Source organism: Emys orbicularis, chromosome 13, assembly GCF_028017835.1.
Source record: "Emys orbicularis isolate rEmyOrb1 chromosome 13, rEmyOrb1.hap1, whole genome shotgun sequence".
In the NCBI taxonomy this organism is placed as follows: Eukaryota; Metazoa; Chordata; order Testudines; family Emydidae; genus Emys; species Emys orbicularis.
The window spans coordinates 975,985-992,042 of record NC_088695.1 but is presented as its reverse complement, the minus strand read 5'-3'; the positions used below and the strand labels follow the sequence as shown (position 1 = coordinate 992,042).

Below are 16,058 nucleotides of genomic sequence, written 5' to 3'. Positions count from 1 at the left end.
ACGCCGTGGGGCCGGGTGGGAGCCAGCAACCCCTAGAGGGGACAGGTCCCATGCCCCATTCCCCGCCCCCCTGAGCCAGCCAGTCCCTGCCCTGGGGCCGGGTGGGAGCCGGCGCCCCCCAGAGGGGACAGGCCCCTGGCCCATTTCCCGCCCCCCTGAGCCAGCCAGTCTCTGCCCTGGGGCCGGATGGGAGTCAGTGCCCCCTAGAGGGGACAGGCCCCTGCCCCATTCCCCGCCCCCCTGAGCCGGCCAGTCCGCGCCGTGGGGCCAGATGGGAGCTGGCGCCCCCTAGAGGGGATAGGTCCCGGCTTTGGGTCTCCTGCAGGGGTCGCTGGGTGGAAATTCAGCCCTTCCCCCCTCTAGCCCCCCGCCTGCCCTGGCCTCCCCCGAGGGCTCGTCCCGAGCGGCCCCGGGGGCAGATCTGGAAGCACAGGCTGTACCGGGCCGGCAGGACGCCTGGCAGCAACAGGGCCCCTGGAATGGACGGACGGATGGACGGAGGCGGGGGGGGAACGTGACTCACGCTTGGCCCACACCCCACGGTCACTCCCTCCTTGTTGTTGTTTCTCTAATGACATGGAAGAATTCTGCTGGCTCCGAATCCAGCCCGAGCCTGGGACGAGGCAGCTAAGACTCCTGGGTTCGCTGGGAGCCAGGACTCCTGGGTTCTACCCTGGTGCGGGGGCCGGGAGCCAGGACTCCTGGGTTCTACCCTGGCTGGGGGCCGGGAGCCAGGACTCCTGGGTTCTACCCTGGCTGGGGGGCCGGAAGCCAGGACTCCTGGGTTCTACCCTGGCAGGGGGGCTGGGAGCCAGGACTCCTGGGTTCTACCCTGGCTGGGGGGCTGGGAGCCAGGACTCCTGGGTTCTCTCCCTGCCTCGGGGAAGGGAGGGGGTCTAGTAGGTCAGATCTCGGGACGCTGGGAGCCGGGCGTCGTGTTCTGGCCCAGGTGGGTGTTTTGCTAGATGAAGTCTCTGATCAGCCCGTGACTCAGTAAGTGTCGGGGGGCCCTGGGGAGCGGCCCCGGGGTGGGGTGTCTAGCCGGGCACTAGCAGGTGTGGAGGCTGACGTGCTGGAGCGGGGCCCCCGGGAGGATTCTTGCGTGTCTGTGTGTTTGTTTTCTCCCTTGCAAAAGAATTCCGTGTCCGTGTGAAGCAGCCGTTAATCACGGGGCCGGAGCCGAGGGGGCTGGGCCGCCCTGCACCCAAACACCGCCCGGTCCAGCAGCCTCAGGCCAGGGAACCCAGCCCGGCCAGCCACGAGCCCCTGTGTGAGGGAGCCTGCCCATAGGGGGCACTGCTGAGCAGAGCAGCACGCAGAGCGAACCCAGGCATCCTGGCTCCTGTCCCCCATCCTCTGACCACTAGACCCCACTTCCCTCCCAGAGCCGGGAGAGAACCCAGGAGTCCTGGCTCCCAGCCCCCCCTGCTCTAACCCACCAGCCCCCACTCCCCTCCCAGAGCCAGGGAGAGAACCCAGGAGTCCTGGCTCCCAGCCCCCCCGCTCTAACCCACCAGCCCCCACTCCCCTCCCAGAGCCGGGGAGAGAACCCAGGAGTCCTGGCTGGGGCCGGAGCAGTGGCAGAGCAGGAGCAGCCAAGGAGGTCAGGGGCGCAAGGGAGAGCCAGGATGAAGACTGGTCTCCTTCCCGCGCCCCCCCCCACCTCCCGCCCCCGCCCGCCGCCCGGCACCGGGCCACATCTGGGATCCATCGCCCGGCCCAGCTGCAAAAGTTCACGGGCTCCTGGCGTTTCCAACCCTGAGCTCATCACAGCGCTCACTGCCCAGCTCCTGAGTCACCCCCCCGCGCCCCACGGAACAGCCCCTAGCGCCGCCCTGGGGCCATGGGGAGCCCTGACTGCCCGGGCAGAGCCCCCTGCTGCCCCCCGCCCCGCCCCCTGCAGCACAGCCCCTAGCGCCGCCCTGGGGCCATGGGGAGCCCTGACTGCCCGGGCAGAGCCCCCTGCTGCCCCCGCCCTGCCCCCTGCAGCACAGCCCCTAGCGCCGCCCTGGGGCAATGGGGAGCCCTGACTGCCCGGGGAGAGCCCCCTGCTGCCCCCCGCCCCGCCCCCTGCAGCCCAGCCCCTAGCGCCGCCCTGGGGCCATGGGGAGCCCTGACTGCCCGGGCAGAGCCCTCTGCTGCCCCCCCGCCCCGCCCCCTGCAGCACAGCCCCTAGCGCCGCCCTGGGGCAATGGGGAGCCCTGACTGCCCGGGGAGAGCCCCCTGCTGCCCCCCGCCCCGCCCCCTGCAGCCCAGCCCCTAGCGCCGCCCTGGGGCCATGGGGAGCCCTGACTGCCCGGGCAGAGCCCTCTGCTGCCCCCCGCCCCGCCCCCTGCAGCACAGCCCCTAGCGCCGCCCTGGGGCAATGGGGAGCCCTGACTGCCCGGGCAGAGCCCCCTGCTGCCCCCCGCCCCGCCCCCTGCAGTACAGCCCCTAGCGCCGCCCTGGGGCAATGGGGAGCCCTGACTGCCCGGGGAGAGCCCCCTGCTGCCCCCCACCCCGCCGCCTGCAGCACAGCCCCTAGCGCCGCCCTGGGGCCATGGGGAGCCCTGACTGCCCGGGGAGAGCCCCCTGCTGCCCCCGCCCCCCACTCCCTGCAACCCAGCCCCTAGCGCCGCCCTGGGGCCATGGGGAGCCCTGACTGCCCGGGGAGAGCCCACAGCTGCCCCCGCCCCGCCCCCTGCAGCCCAGCCCCTAGCGCCGCCCTGGGGCCATGGGGAGCCCTGACTGCCCGGGGAGAGCCCCCCTGCTGCCCCCCGCCCCACCCCCTGCAGCACAGCCCCTAGCGCCGCCCTGGGGCCATGCGGAGCCCTGACTGCCCGGGGAGAGCCCCCTGCTGCCCCTCCCCCCCGCACTCCCTGCAACACAGCCCCTAGCGCCGCCCTGGGGCCATGGGGAGCCCTGACTGCCCGGGGAGAGCCCCCTGCTGCCCCCTTGTCACGGAGTCCCCGGGCGACGCTCTGGAACTGCTCCCCACAAAGCCAGTCAGGACTTTGGGGAGCCTCCTTTCCCTCAGAGCAGACCGTCTTCAGGGCAAGAAGCTCACACGGCTTCACCTCCTGGGTCTCTCCTGGGAGCATTCAGCATCTGCCCCTCCGTGCGCTTCCCACAGCGAGTCCGCCCCGGCGGGGTCCTGGGGAAGCCAAAGGGTCCTGCACCCCCCACTTCGCAGTCAGACGTGACTCTCGGCCAGCCAGTAAAACAGCAGGTTTATTAGACGACAGGAACACGGCGTAGGGCAGAGCCTGTTAGCACAGGAATCAGTGACTTTCAGCCAAGTCCGTCTTGGGGAGTCTTGGGCCAGACGCCCTGGACTCCCCCCTCTTCCAGTCCCCCCACGCAGACTGCCAGACTTCAGTGCCTGGACCTCGGACACCCCTCTTTGACCCTCCTCCTCCTCTTTGTTTCTCTTCCCGGGTGTCATGGACTCACAGGTCGGGCCCACTCTTGGCCCCGTGCGGTCCGTGGGGGGTGCCCCTTTCAGTGCGACAGCCCTTCTCGGGGGTCCACTCTCTCTCGGGGTCTGGCCCCTCCACCTCCTGGAGCCGCACCTCTCGGAGCCTCAGCACGTCTGTCTCTGCTGTGAGCCCCCTCAGGGAGTCCCCTCGCTCTGGACCCCCGCACAACCGTCCCGTTCTCTAGCCCGGAGCGACTCTCAGCCAGCGTCACACAGGAGGTTTATTGAGCGTTGAACCCAGCACAGGAAACTCTCAGGGCCTCAGGCCTGGCCTCCCTCAGCCCAGCACATCCCAGTCTCTCTGCATCCAGGTGGGCTCTGCCTGCTCCCCCTCTCCAGCCCTGAGCCCCCCTGCTCGCAGCTGGGCATCTGAGATCCCCGGCCCCAAGCCCCCTCTGTCCATTGTCTTCTCTCCAGGAAACCAGTCGCCTGGGCCCCCTCTCCCCTCTTCTGTCCTCTGGCCCCTCTGGCTGGAACCGGCTGGTCCGGTCACCGGGGTCCTCTCCCCACAGCCCTTTGTCCTCCCATTGGCCAGGACCGGCTGGAACACCCAGGGAAACTGAGTCCCACCCCCTCAGCATGCAAACCATTGGAAAACAAGAAAATCCCCCACCAGGCAAAAGGTGTCACCTGGTCACACCCCCTCCTGGCTCTCAGGTTACACAGGTGCAAACAGCTGGGCAGCCCCACCTGCCCCAGGGCCTCAGCCCCAATTCTCACCAAGTATTGGTGCAGTGCAAAGGGAAACTGAGGCACACACAGTATTAGTATAGGACAGTAAGACTCACATGCAACATAACAAGACGAATAAACCCACTTCGTCACACCCCCGCCCCACTCCCTGCAGCCCAGCCCCTAGCGCCGCCCTGGGGCAATGGGGAGCCCTGACTGCCCGGGGAGAGCCCCCTGCTGCCCCCCGCCCCGCTCCCTGCAGCCCATCCCCTAGCGCCGCCCTGGGGCAATGGGGAGCCCTGACTGCCCGGGGAGAGCCCCCTGCTGCCCCCGCCCCACTCCCTGCAGTACAGCCCCTAGCGCCGCCCTGGGGCCATGGGGAGCCCTGACGGCCCGGGGAGAGCCCCCTGCTGCCCCCCGCCCCGCCCCCTGCAGCACAGCCCCTAGCGCCGCCCTGGGGCCATGGGGAGCCCTGACTGCCAGGGGAGAGCCCCCTGCTGCCCCCCCCGCCCCCTGCAGCTCCCAGGGACCCCCACTGGCCCTGCAGGCAGACCTGGGTCCCAGGCAGGGTTAATGATCAGAGCTGCCAAGTCTCCTCCCCTGCCCGTCACCCACTTTCATTTTCACTCTCGGCACCTTGGCTGGGTCCTGCTGGGCCGAGCTCCCCCTACCTGGACACGCACCCCCACCACATCCCCCCGCCCGGCTGGGGGCTCCTGCCCCACCCTGCTCCCGGACGCCTGGGTCCCTGATCGCTGCCGCGGGGATGGGGCCCCGGAAACCCCTGCTGCTGGTGTTGCTGGCGCTGTGGCCCCTACTCGGCCTGGCTGAGCCAGGTGGGTCAGGGGGGTGAACGGCCGGGCACTCGGGGGTCAGGGCCGGAGCAGTGGGGTGTGAGGAGGGGGAGAGCTCCAGGGAGAGGGGGCTGGGGGCACCCTCACCCCAGCAGGAAATCCAGGCTGCCTCGGTGCCCAGGGCGGTGCCAGGGCCTGTGCTGCAGGGAGCGGGGCGGGGGACTCAGCAGGGGGCGCTGTGCTGGAGGGGGCAGGTGGGGGGCACCATGCGGGGGGGCGGTTGTGGGGGGTTCCCTCCCCGAACTTACCCCCTCTCCCGCCGCGGCGCAGCCTCCGGCGGGCCCCACTCCCTGGCCTACCACTACGTGGGCACCTACGACGCTTCGGGGCTGCTGGAGTTCGGGGCGGCCGGGCTGCTGGACGGGGCCCCCATCGACGGCTACGACCGCACCGCCCGCGCCAAGGTGCCCGCCCAGCCCTGGGTGGGCGAGGGGCTGGGCCCCGAGTACTGGCACCAGGGGGGCACCTCGCGGGCCGCCAAGGAGGATTGGTTCCGGCGCAACGTGGAGATCCTCAAACAGAGAAGCAACCAGACGCAGGGTGAGCGACCCCCGACCCCCCGTCCCCTGAGCCCCCCGACCCCCAGCATCCCGGCCCCCCAGCGCCATGACCTCCCGGCCCTGAGCCCCCCAGCTCTGCCCCCCTGACCCTCAGCGCCCTGACCCTCCAGCCCTGAGCCCCCCGACCCCCAGCATCCCGGCCCCCCCAGCGCCATGACCTCCCAGCCCTGAGCCCCCCAGCTCTGCCCCCCCGACCCCCAGCACCCTGACCCTCCAGCCCTGAGCCCCCCGACTCCCCAGCCCTCTGACCCCCACCAGCCCTGAGTCCCCCAACCCCCAGCATCCTGACCCTCCCCTCCGGCCCCCCGTGCCCTGAGCCCCCCGACCCCCCAGCATCCAGGCCCCCCAGCGCCCTGATCCTCTCCCTGGGCCCTGAGTGCCCTGAGCCCCCCAGCTCTGCCCCCCCCCAGACCCCCAGCCCCATGACCTCCCGGCCCTGAGCCCCCCAGCACCCTGATCCTCCCCCCGGGCCCCGAGTGCCCTGAGCCCCCCAGCTCTGCCCCCCCGACCCATAGCACCCTGACCCACTGGCCCCGACCCCCCCGACCCCCCAGCACCCTGACCCCCACCAGATCCCCCCATGGCCTGGTGCGTGGCTCCCCCAGTGGTCTGTGGTCTGACCCTGTGGCCCCATGCCCCCCCAACCCCTCCGTGGCCCATGGCCTGACCCTGTGGCCCCATGCCCCCCCCAGAGCCCCCAGTGGCCCGTGGCCTGACCCTGTGGCCCCATGCTCCTCCCAGCCCCCCGTGGCCCGTGGCCTGACGCGTGGCTCTGTCCCCAGGCCACCACACGCTGCAGTGGGCGTTGGGCTGTGAGCAGGAGCCCGGTGGGGTGGTTCGCGGCTGGTACCAGTTTGGCTACGATGGGCAGGACCTGGTGATGTTCGACCGGGGGAACCGGCGCTGGCTGGCGGCTCTGTCCTGGGCCGAGGCCACGCGGCGCCGCTGGGACGCCCAGCCCGAGTTCGGAGAGCGGCTGCACCAATACCTGGGGGACACCTGCCTGGAGTGGCTGGGCCGATTCCTACGCAGTCGGCGCGCCTGGGCCAGGAGGGCAGGTAAGGGCCGGGGGGGGGCGTCACCCCATGGAACGGGGCCTGGGCAGGGGTCACCCCATGGAACGGGGTCTGGGGGGGCAGTCACCCCATGGAAGGGGGCCTGGACAGGGGTCACCCCATGGAACAGGGCTTGGGCAGGGGTCACCCCATGGAACGGGGCCGGGAGAGGGGCAGTGACCCCATGGAACGGGGCCGGGGGCGGGGCAGTCACCCCATGGAACGGGGCCTACCTGAGTAGGGGTCATCCCCCCATGGATTAGGGGGCTGGGAGGAGGCGTGACTCCATGGTTTGGAGGAGGTTCGACCTCAGGGGTTGGGGTGACCCCACAGATCAGGGGCTGCGGTGATTCCAAGGAAAGGGGGATGGGTGACCCCACAGATGGGGGACTGGGCTCACACTGCCTCTCCCCCCCAGCCGCCCCCCAGCTGCAGGCCTGGTCCCGCCCGACCCCCGGGCGCCCGGGCTGGCTGACTCTGGGGTGCCAGGCCTGGGGGTTCCCCACGCGAGACATCGAGGTGTCCTGGCTGCGGGGGAACGCGACGCTGCCGGGGGCTGAGGCGGGCACGGGGCTGCCCAGCGGGGACGGGAGCTACCAGCGCCAGAGCCGCCTGCGGGCGCCCGAGGGAGAGGCCCAGGGGGTGCGGTGCCAGGCCAGGCACGGGGACCTGGAGACGCCGCTGGAGACCGCATGGGGTAAGTGCCCCCCAGCACCCCCTTCCCACCACTGCCCTGCCACCGGGATCCCCCCAGATCCCCCCAGCGCCTCCTTCCCACCACTGCCCTGCCACCGGGATCCCCCCAGAGTCCCCCCACTGCCCCCTTCCCCCCACTGCCCTGCCACCGAGATCCCCCCCAGAGCCCCTCCAGTGCCCCCTTCCCCCCACTGCCCTGCCACCGAGATCCCCGCCAGAGCCCCTCCAGCGCCCCCTTCCCCCCACTGCCCTGTCACCGAGATCCCCCCCAGAGCCCCTCCAGCGCCCCCTTCCCCCCACTGCCCTGTCACCGGGATCCCCCCAAGTTCCCCCCAGTGCCCCCTTCCCCCCACTGCCCTGCCACCGGGATCCCCCCAGAGCCCCTCCAGTGCCCCCTTCCCCCCACTGCCCTGCCACCGGGATCCCCCCAGAGCCCCCCCAGCGCCCCCTTCCCCCCACTGCCCTGCCACCGGGATGCCCCCAGAGTCCCCCCACTGCCCCCTTCCCCCCACTGCCCTGCCACCGAGATCCCCCCCAGAGCCCCTCCAGCGCCCCTTCCCCCCACTGCCCTGCCACCGGGATCCCCCCAGAGACCCCCCAGTGTCCCCTTCCCCCCACTGCCCTGCCACCGGGATCCCCCCAGAGACCCCTTCCCCCCACAGCCCTGCCACTGGGATCCCCCCAGAGACCCCCCAGAGACCCCTTCCCCCCACTGCCCTGTCACCGGGATCCCCCCAGCGCCCCCTTCCCCCCACTGCCCTGCCAGCCCCCCGCTGCCGGGAGCCTCCCACCCCAGTTTCTAACCGTTCTCCCCATGGCTCTGTCCCAGCCCCCAGGAGCCAGTCGGACAGAGGGGGCGTCTCCCCCAAGACCGTGGCCGGGGTGACTCTGGCGGTGCTGGGGGGCCTGGCCGGCCTGGCGTGGGTGCTGCTGCTGTGGAGGAGGCGAGGTAAGAGTGGGGCAGGGCAGGGGGCTCGGGCGCCGGCTCGGCGGGGGGGGGGGGGCTCAGCTGGGCTGAGAACGGTCACAACTCGTCTCCCGAACTCACCCACCGCTTGTGTCTTTGCAGCTGGCTGGAAGCTGGGACAGTCCAGACTGGGCCTGGTCTCAGGTGAGAGACCCCCCCGGCGCCCCCTTTATACAGGGAATGGGGTCCTGGGGGGATATGCCCCTGGGGTCTTCCCCCCCCCAGGAATACCCCCTCCAGGAGCCCCCTGCCCTGCCCCCAGGGCCTCCTCCCTCCCCCTCCCCAAGGGGGTATGTCCCTGGGCTCCCCTTCCCCACAGGGATCCCCCCTCCAGGAGCCCCCCCATTCCCCCTGCCCCCTCCCTGTTGGGGATACACCTCCTGGGGCCCCCTCCCCCTGGGGCTCCACCCCAGGTCTTCCCTAGCCCACCCCCACGCACTCCCTTCCCTATGGGAGACATGTCCCTGGGAGCTCCCTGTGCCCCCTTCCCCATTGGGGCATACCCCCCCACAAACCCCCTTGACACCGGGCTGGGGGGGGGACACACCCCCTCCCCATGCACTGACTAACCTGCCCCCTTCTCCTCCCCCAGAGGAAGAGGTGCCCGAAGACAGATGATCCCGTGGGTCCGGTAAGTGCAGCGACCCCCTGCCCCCCTACACAGCCCCCGCTCCGCACCTGGGGATTTCTGGGGGAGCAGATCTGCCCCTCCCGTGGCCACAGCGGGTACTCCAGCCCTGACTTCCCCAGCTCCCAGTACCGCCAGTCTGCCCCCCCGCCCCCCAGTGGGGTTTCTGGGGGGGGGTGACCCCCGCCTTTCCCCTAGCTAATGCCTTTACCGACATCAGCAGGTTTTCCCTCCACCCCCCGGGCCCATTTTCGCTCATTCCCTTGTTTTTCCCCCAGGCCGGATTTTCCACCCGGACGCCTGGGTTCCTTGCAGATCGCGTCCCATGGCTGGACACGTGACTTGATTCGCAAACGTCGTCTGGCCCTTGAGAACCTGGGGGCCCCACTGATTGCCAATTGATTTCTGCCCCCCAACTCCGCTGCCCCCGGGTTCGCTGGCTCACCTCCGCGCTCCCCGTGCTGTCCCGCCCAGGGCCGCAAGCCAAGGCAGGGAGCTAAGGGCTGTGGGAAATCGCCCCTTTCCTTTGCTGGCCGTACAGCTCCGAGCACCCGCGGCCGGGGCATTGCTGCAATATGGATCATAAAGAACTGTTTGTAATCGTCACCCGCGTCGGTGCCTCACCCCAGCGCCAGGGCTCGGCGGCGAAACACATCCCAGCAGCAAAACCCAAGGGGCTGGCGGATTCACAGAACCAGCACCCCACAGGGGACAGGCCCCCAGCCCCTTTCCCTGCCCCCCTGAGCCAGCCCGTCCCTGCCCTGGGGCCGGATGGGAGCCGGCACCCCACAGGGAACAGGCCCCTGCCCCATTCCCTGCCCCCCTGAGCCAGCCTGTCCCTGCCCTGGGGCCAGATCGGAGCCAGCACCCCACAGGGGACAGGCCCCCAGCCCCCTTCCCTGCCCCCCTGAGCCAGCCCATCCCTGCCCCCTTCCCCGCCCCCCTGAGCCAGCCAGTCCCCGCCCTGGGGCCGGATTGGAGCCAGCACCCCACAGGGGACAGGCCCCCAGCCCCTTTCCCTGCCCCCCTGAGCCAGCCCGTCCCTGCCCTGGGGCCAGATGGGAGCCGGCACCACACAGGGAACAGGCCCCTGCCCCATTCCCTGCCCCCCTGAGCCAGCCAGTCCCTGCCCTGGGGCTGGAAGGGAGCCGGCGCCCCCTAGAGGGGACAGGCCCCTGCCCCAGGCAGGCTCCATGTTCACCAGTCAGGAGTCCGGACTCCGGAGCTGAATTCTGCACATCACATTTATTTACACAAGGGGGGAAATCAACAGAATCCCCCCGCCCCCGTGCTGGAAACCCCCCTTTGCACGGACTCCCCAGTGGGGAATGAGCCGCCGTGGGGCGGGGCACGAATCACCACACAGGGGCCTGCGCGCACTCAGCCACTTTCTGCGAACCATTGGGCACAGGGAAAGCCGCATGTTCCTGCCACTTCCCCGTCCGCTGGGTGCCCCAAGCAGTGGGGCAGGAGATTCCCCCCCCCCCCTCGCAGGGACAGGCGCAGGCTCTGTGCAGACTCAAGCAGTGTCACTGCGTCCGGCACACTCAGGGCAGCTGCCCCCTCGCAGCACCGGGTTCAGGCTCTCGGCACACTCAGGCAGGCGGCAGGGTCACGTTTTGGTGCATTTCTCCACATCCAAGAGAGCTGACAGCATTTGTTAAATGCAAGCTGAGACTCTGCCGTAATAACCTGACTCCGGGAGCAGGGCCCTGCCCTGGGCCTGTAGCGCCCGTGTCCGCCTCCAGCCTATGAACTCTAAAAGCAGCCCTAGGGTCAGGTCCTCAGGGACAGAGGGAAATCAGTGCTAAGAGCCAGGATTGGAGAAGGTAAAACAGAGCCAGGGAGAGAACCCAGGAGTCCTGGCTCCCAGCCCCCCGCCCCTGGCTCTAACCCACCAGCCCCCACTCCCCTCACAGAGCTGGGGGGAGCCGTGTCTCAGGGCTACCTCTCCTGGGCATGCGCCCTCTGATGTGGCTGTGGGGCAGTACATGGCACCCCCCAGGGCTCCCCCAGCTCACAGCAGCCACTCCCAGGCGTGCACCGAGGTGGGCGGTGCGGTGGGAGCCGGGGAGCAGGCCAGGGAGCAGGGCCGGGGATCTCTCCGGCTCACAGCGGCCGCTCCCAGGCGTGCACAGAGGTGGGCAGTCAGGTAGGACCAGGGGGGCAGGGCGGGGGATCTCTCCGGCTCACAGCGGCCGCTCCCGGGCGTGCACCCGCAGGTGGGCGGTGAGGTGGGAGCTGTGGCGGAAGCGCTTGCAGCAGGCGGGGCAGGCGAAGGGCCGCTCGCCCGTGTGGATGCGCTGGTGCCCGGTGAGGGTCGAGCCCTTGCTGAAGGCCTTGCCGCACTGGGCGCAGGCGAAGGGGCGCTCGCCGGTGTGGGTGCGCTGGTGCTGCAGCAGGTCCGAGCTCTGGCCGAAGCTCTTGCCGCACTGGGGGCAGGGGTAGGGGCGCTCGCCGCGGTGCAGCCGCCGGTGCGTCAGCAGGTTGGAGCTGCGGCTGAAGCCGCGCCCGCACTCGGCGCAGACGTAGGGCTTCTCGCCCGTGTGCACCCGCCGGTGGGCCACCAGGTCCGAGGCCTGGCTGAAGCGGCGGGGGCAGTCGGGGCAGCGGTGGGGGCGCTCGCCCGTGTGGATGCGCTGGTGCTTGACCAGCACAGAGGTGTCGCCGAAGCGCTTGCCGCACTCAGGGCAGGGGTAGGGGCGCTCGCCCGTGTGCAGCCGCCGGTGCGTCCGCAGGTTGGAGCCCCGCAGGAAGCCGCGCCCGCACTCCGGGCACCGGAACGGCTTGTCGCCCGCGTGGATCCGCTGGTGGGCCACCAGGTTGGAGCTGCGGGAGAACCGCTTCCCGCACACCAGGCACGGGTAGGGGCGCTCGCCCGGCTGGGGGGCGGGGGGCCGAGCTGGGGGGCCGTGCTGGGGGGCAGGATCTGACCCATGACCCATAGTGCCAGGCTGGGGGGCCGGGCCCTGATCTATGGTGCCCTGACTCAGGGGGTTCTGCTGGGGGGCAGGATCTGACCCATGACCCATAGTGCCAGGCTGGGGGGCCGGGCCCTGATCTATGGTGCCCTGACTCAGGGGGTTCTGCTGGGGGGCAGGATCTGACCTGTGACCCATGGGGGGCTGGCTCGGGGGACCCTGGTCGGAGGCAGGATCAGACCCATGATCCGTGGGGGGCTGCTGGGGGGCAGGATCTGAGCTGTGACCCAGGGGGCCCTGCTGGGGCAGGGGGCAGGAGCCCTGATTCAGGGGGCCCGGCTGGGGGGCGGGCTCTGCCTCCTGCCGCCCGCCCTGCCCGGCGCCCTCGGGCCCGTGGCCCCGCCGGTGGCGCGCCAGGGTGGAGCTGCGGGCGAAGCTGGCCCCGCAGCGCTGGCAGCGGTAGGGCCGCTCGCCCGTGTGGCTGCGCTGGTGGTTGACCAGGGTGGAGGCCAGGTTGAAGCCGGCGCCGCACTGGCCGCAGCGGAAGGGCCGCTCCCCGGTGTGGGCGCGCTGGTGCTGCACCAGATCGGAGCTGCGCCGGAAGCCCTTGCCGCAGTCGGGGCAGGCGAAGGGGCGCTCGCCCGTGTGCCGGCTCCGGTGGGCGGCCAGCCCCGACTGCACTGCGAAGGCCTCCCCGCACTGCCCGCAGCGGTAGGGCCGCTCGCCGGTGTGCAGGCGCCGGTGCTTGGCCAGCGAGGAGCTCTGGGAGAAGGTGCGGCCGCAGTGCCCGCAGCGGTAGGGGCGCTCGCCAGTGTGCAGGCGCCGGTGCCGCTGCAGGGTGGAGCTGGCGCGGAAGCTGCGCCCGCACACGGAGCAGTCGTAGGGCTTCTCGCCCGTGTGGGTGCGCCGGTGCGCCAGGAAGTTGGAGCTGGCGCTGAAGGCCCGGCCGCAGTCGGAGCAGACGTAGGGCCGCTCGCCCGTGTGGATCCGCAGGTGCTGCGTCAGGTGGGAGCTCTGCCCGAAGGCCCGGCCGCACTCGGGGCAGGCGTACTGCCGCCCGGGGGCCGGGGGCCCGGGAGCTCTCGCTGGGGCGCCGATCCCCGGCTGGGGTGCCGGGACAGAGCCACGGGGCGTCCCTGCCACCCGGATTGTGGATTCGTTCAGCCCCTCACCTGCCCCGTGGGGAGCCAGGACAGAGCCACGGGGCGTCCCCACCACCCGGATCGTGGATTCGTTCAGCCCCTTGTCTGCCCCATGGGAAGCCGGGACAGAGCCACGGGGCGTCCCTGCCGCCTGGATCGTGGATTCATTCAGTCCCTCGCCTGCCCCGCGGGGAGCCAGGGCAGAGCTGTGGGGCGTCCCCACCGCCAGGATCGTGGATTCGTTCATCCCCTCGTCACCTGCCCCGCGGGGAGCCGGGACAGAGCTGTGGGGCGTCCCCACCGCCCGGATCATGGATTCGTTCAGCCCCTCGTCGCCTGCCACGCGGGGAGCCAGGACAGAGCCACGGGGCGTCCCCACCGCCCGGATCGTGGATTCGTTCAGCCCCTCGCTTGCCCCGCAGGGAGCCGGGTCTGCGTCTCTCTCCCCAGCAGGGTTTTGCCGCTGGCTCTCGCAGGCACCCGGGCTGGGCGGATCACTCTCCTGGGGCTGTCCCGGTACGATCCTGTGTGGTCCCGCTCGCACGTGCCTTTCCGGCTGGGGATCCGCCTCCTCGGCCTCGCTTGCCGGCCCATCACCTGCGGGGGAAGGATCATGGTGAGTGTTCTCACGGGGCGGAAAATCACCCCCACCCCCAAGCAGGGTTTATTAACCGCTGAGCTGTATTTTCATTCTGCTTGGGGGTTTATTGTACAGTCACAGGGTAACCCCGGGCTTACTGCCCTGCCGTGCGCTCTGCACAGCCTCCGCGTTTCCAGTCCTCTCATTTACTCCCTACTGTGCAGTCGTTTTCTCCATATTTCATGGTTTTCCCAGGGGAAATGGGTATTTCCCTTCTCCGGTGAAGTAAAGTTCTCGGCTCGGTCCCAGGTCTGTCTGTGAACCACCTGGAGCCCCCGTGGGACAGAGAGAGGGATTCAGACCCGAGCTGTCCCTGCTTGGAAAAGGGAACAAACCAGAGAGATCAAAGCAGGAATTATCCCCTCGCCGTGGGGAATCGGGGCCTGGTCGGGGAGGATCCTGAGCCAGGAACCCACGCAGGTTTCCACCGCTAGCGTCTGAAACAACTCGCTGTGCTGCCTTCCTGAGCCCGCAGACATGGATCCGGGGCCTCTGCTGCTGCTCAGCGCCTCCCAAGGGGGCAAAGGGAAAGTGACCAGAGCAGTGAGTTTCAGAGCTGCCGGCAGGCTGACCCCATCCAGGCTGGTTTCTCTCGGCTGCTTCTGGGCAAGCTCTGAGCAGCAGCCGAGGCAGACCCGGGGCTGGCGGGGGCAGAGGGACAGAGTAAGATCTAGAAAGTGGGACAAACGGACGTGGGGGTGTAGTCGGGCCCCAACCTGGGCTGTCTGTGGGGCCTGATCCCAGCACTTCTAGGCCTAGAAACAGCATCCAGGGACAGACAGACACAGAGGTCTATGGATGGACAGACCGGCAGGCATCCAGGGATGGAGACAGACTCTAAAAGTAGCTAGGAACACACACAAAATGGAGGTTGTAAAACCACGACACGCGGCGGGGGCTGGGGCAGCCCCTGGAAGGCCTGTAAAGCCCCTTCTGTTACTGCCCAGGATGTAAAGACCCCAGGAAGCCAGGGGTGAATTTCTGAGACGGTTTAAGCGATTCCTCACCTGTGCGGGCGTCTCTCGGGGTCTCCTCAGCACCCCGGGGACCTGGGACCCCCGGCTCTGCCCCTCGCTCCATCCGGGAGAGTGCGTCCGGTCTGGAGATCAGAAATCCTGCTCGGGGACGGGGACAGGCGAGATCAGGGCGTGCGACGCAGCAGGAGAATATCTGCTACCGGGAACGTCCCACGATTTGAACCCAGCCCCGGCCTGCTCCAGGGGATGTGGCCTGACCCGGGGGGCAGGGAGGGGGCAGGACACTGGGCGGGATGGGCCCGTGGGGCTGACCCAGGGGGCAGAGAGGGAGCTGGATACTGGGTGGGATGGGCCCAGGGGGCTGACCAGGGGGTCAGGGAGGGGGGTACCACAGCCCCTGGGGTCTCACTGTCTCCGCTGCAGACACCCAGGGCGCTGGGGGTGCGGGGGGGCTCTGGGAGGGCCGGGGGGGCTGTGGGATGTTCAGATCTTAGTCACCCCCCTGCCCGGTGCCCATCAGCCGGTGGGGGCTGCTCCTGCCCCATGGCTGCGCCCTCCCCCCCCGCACTGCCCCCATCCCCTCCTGCCCTCCCCACACCTCCCCCCGCCCGCGGCCCCGCAGCGCCCCCCGGCCCGGCCCGGCCCCTCCCGCACCTGCCGGCCCCGGCGCAGCAGCTCCCTCCCGCCGGCGGAGCTCGGCGCTGCCCGGCCCAGGGGCGGCTCCGGCTCCGGCTCCAGCCCAGCGCGGCCCCCGGGCTCCCCCCGCCCGGGCCGGGAGCAGCAGCGGGGCCGGGCGCGGATACAGCAGCGGCGGCGCTGACCCAGGAAGCCCAACCCCCGGGGGGGCGGGGAGAGCGGCCCGGGATGGGGGGGGCAGCCCATGGACCCGCCCCCGGACCCGCCTCTGCCGGCGCGGGGGGGCCCGGCTGGGAGCGAGACGCTCCGGGCAGGGCAGAAAATGCTGCTGCTGGGTTCAGAGCCGGCCCCCCAGGGGGAAATCAGCCCCCCCGCAATGGGGTCAGCTCTCTCCCCCCCCCCGCAGCAACGGGCTCAGGCTCCCGGCACACTCAGGCAGGGTCCCTGTGTCGGTCACACTGTGGGCAGCCCTCCGCCCCAGCAACAGGCTCAGCCCCCCCAGTGACAGGCTTAGCCCCCCCCCAGCGACGGGCTCAGGCTCCCGGCACACTCAGGCAGGGTTCCTGGGTCGGTCACACTGGGGGCAGCCCCCCCCCCAGCGACAGGCTCAGCCCCCCCAGTGACAGGCTTAGCCCCTCCCCAGCGACGGGCTCAGGCTCCCGGCACACTCAGGCAGGGTCCCTGTGTCGGTCACACTGGGGGCAGCCCCCCCCCAGCGACAGGCTCAGCCCCCCCCCTGCAGGAAGGGGCTCAGGCTCCCGGCACACTCAGGCAGCGGCGGTCATGCCAGGGGCTCTGGGGCGAGCCGTCCTGGTGCCATTTGGACGATGTGTTTTCTACTAACCAGCTGCCG

The 16,058-nt window shown here is 70.6% G+C and overlaps 2 protein-coding genes across 2 annotated transcripts; one reads left to right on the top strand and one right to left on the bottom strand.

Moving 5' to 3' along the window:
* The first annotated feature begins 4,895 nt into the window (after positions 1 to 4,895).
* LOC135887887 (class I histocompatibility antigen, F10 alpha chain-like) lies at positions 4,896 to 9,493 on the top strand. The gene is made up of 8 exons (XM_065415672.1): positions 4,896 to 4,965; positions 5,254 to 5,523; positions 6,326 to 6,601; positions 7,017 to 7,295; positions 8,124 to 8,243; positions 8,364 to 8,405; positions 8,854 to 8,892; positions 9,168 to 9,493. The coding sequence occupies exons 1-7, from the start codon at positions 4,896 to 4,898 to the stop codon at positions 8,877 to 8,879; spliced, it is 1,083 nt and encodes a 360-aa protein (XP_065271744.1). The 3' UTR covers positions 8,880 to 8,892; positions 9,168 to 9,493.
* A 1,585-nt stretch (positions 9,494 to 11,078) lies between these two features.
* Positions 11,079 to 14,672, bottom strand: LOC135888114 (zinc finger protein 345-like). Its single transcript, XM_065415919.1, has 3 exons — positions 14,600 to 14,672; positions 12,335 to 13,549; positions 11,079 to 11,734 (listed from the first exon to the last, which is right to left on the bottom strand). The coding sequence occupies exons 1-3, from the start codon at positions 14,670 to 14,672 to the stop codon at positions 11,079 to 11,081; spliced, it is 1,944 nt and encodes a 647-aa protein (XP_065271991.1).
* Positions 14,673 to 16,058: the final 1,386 nt, after the last annotated feature.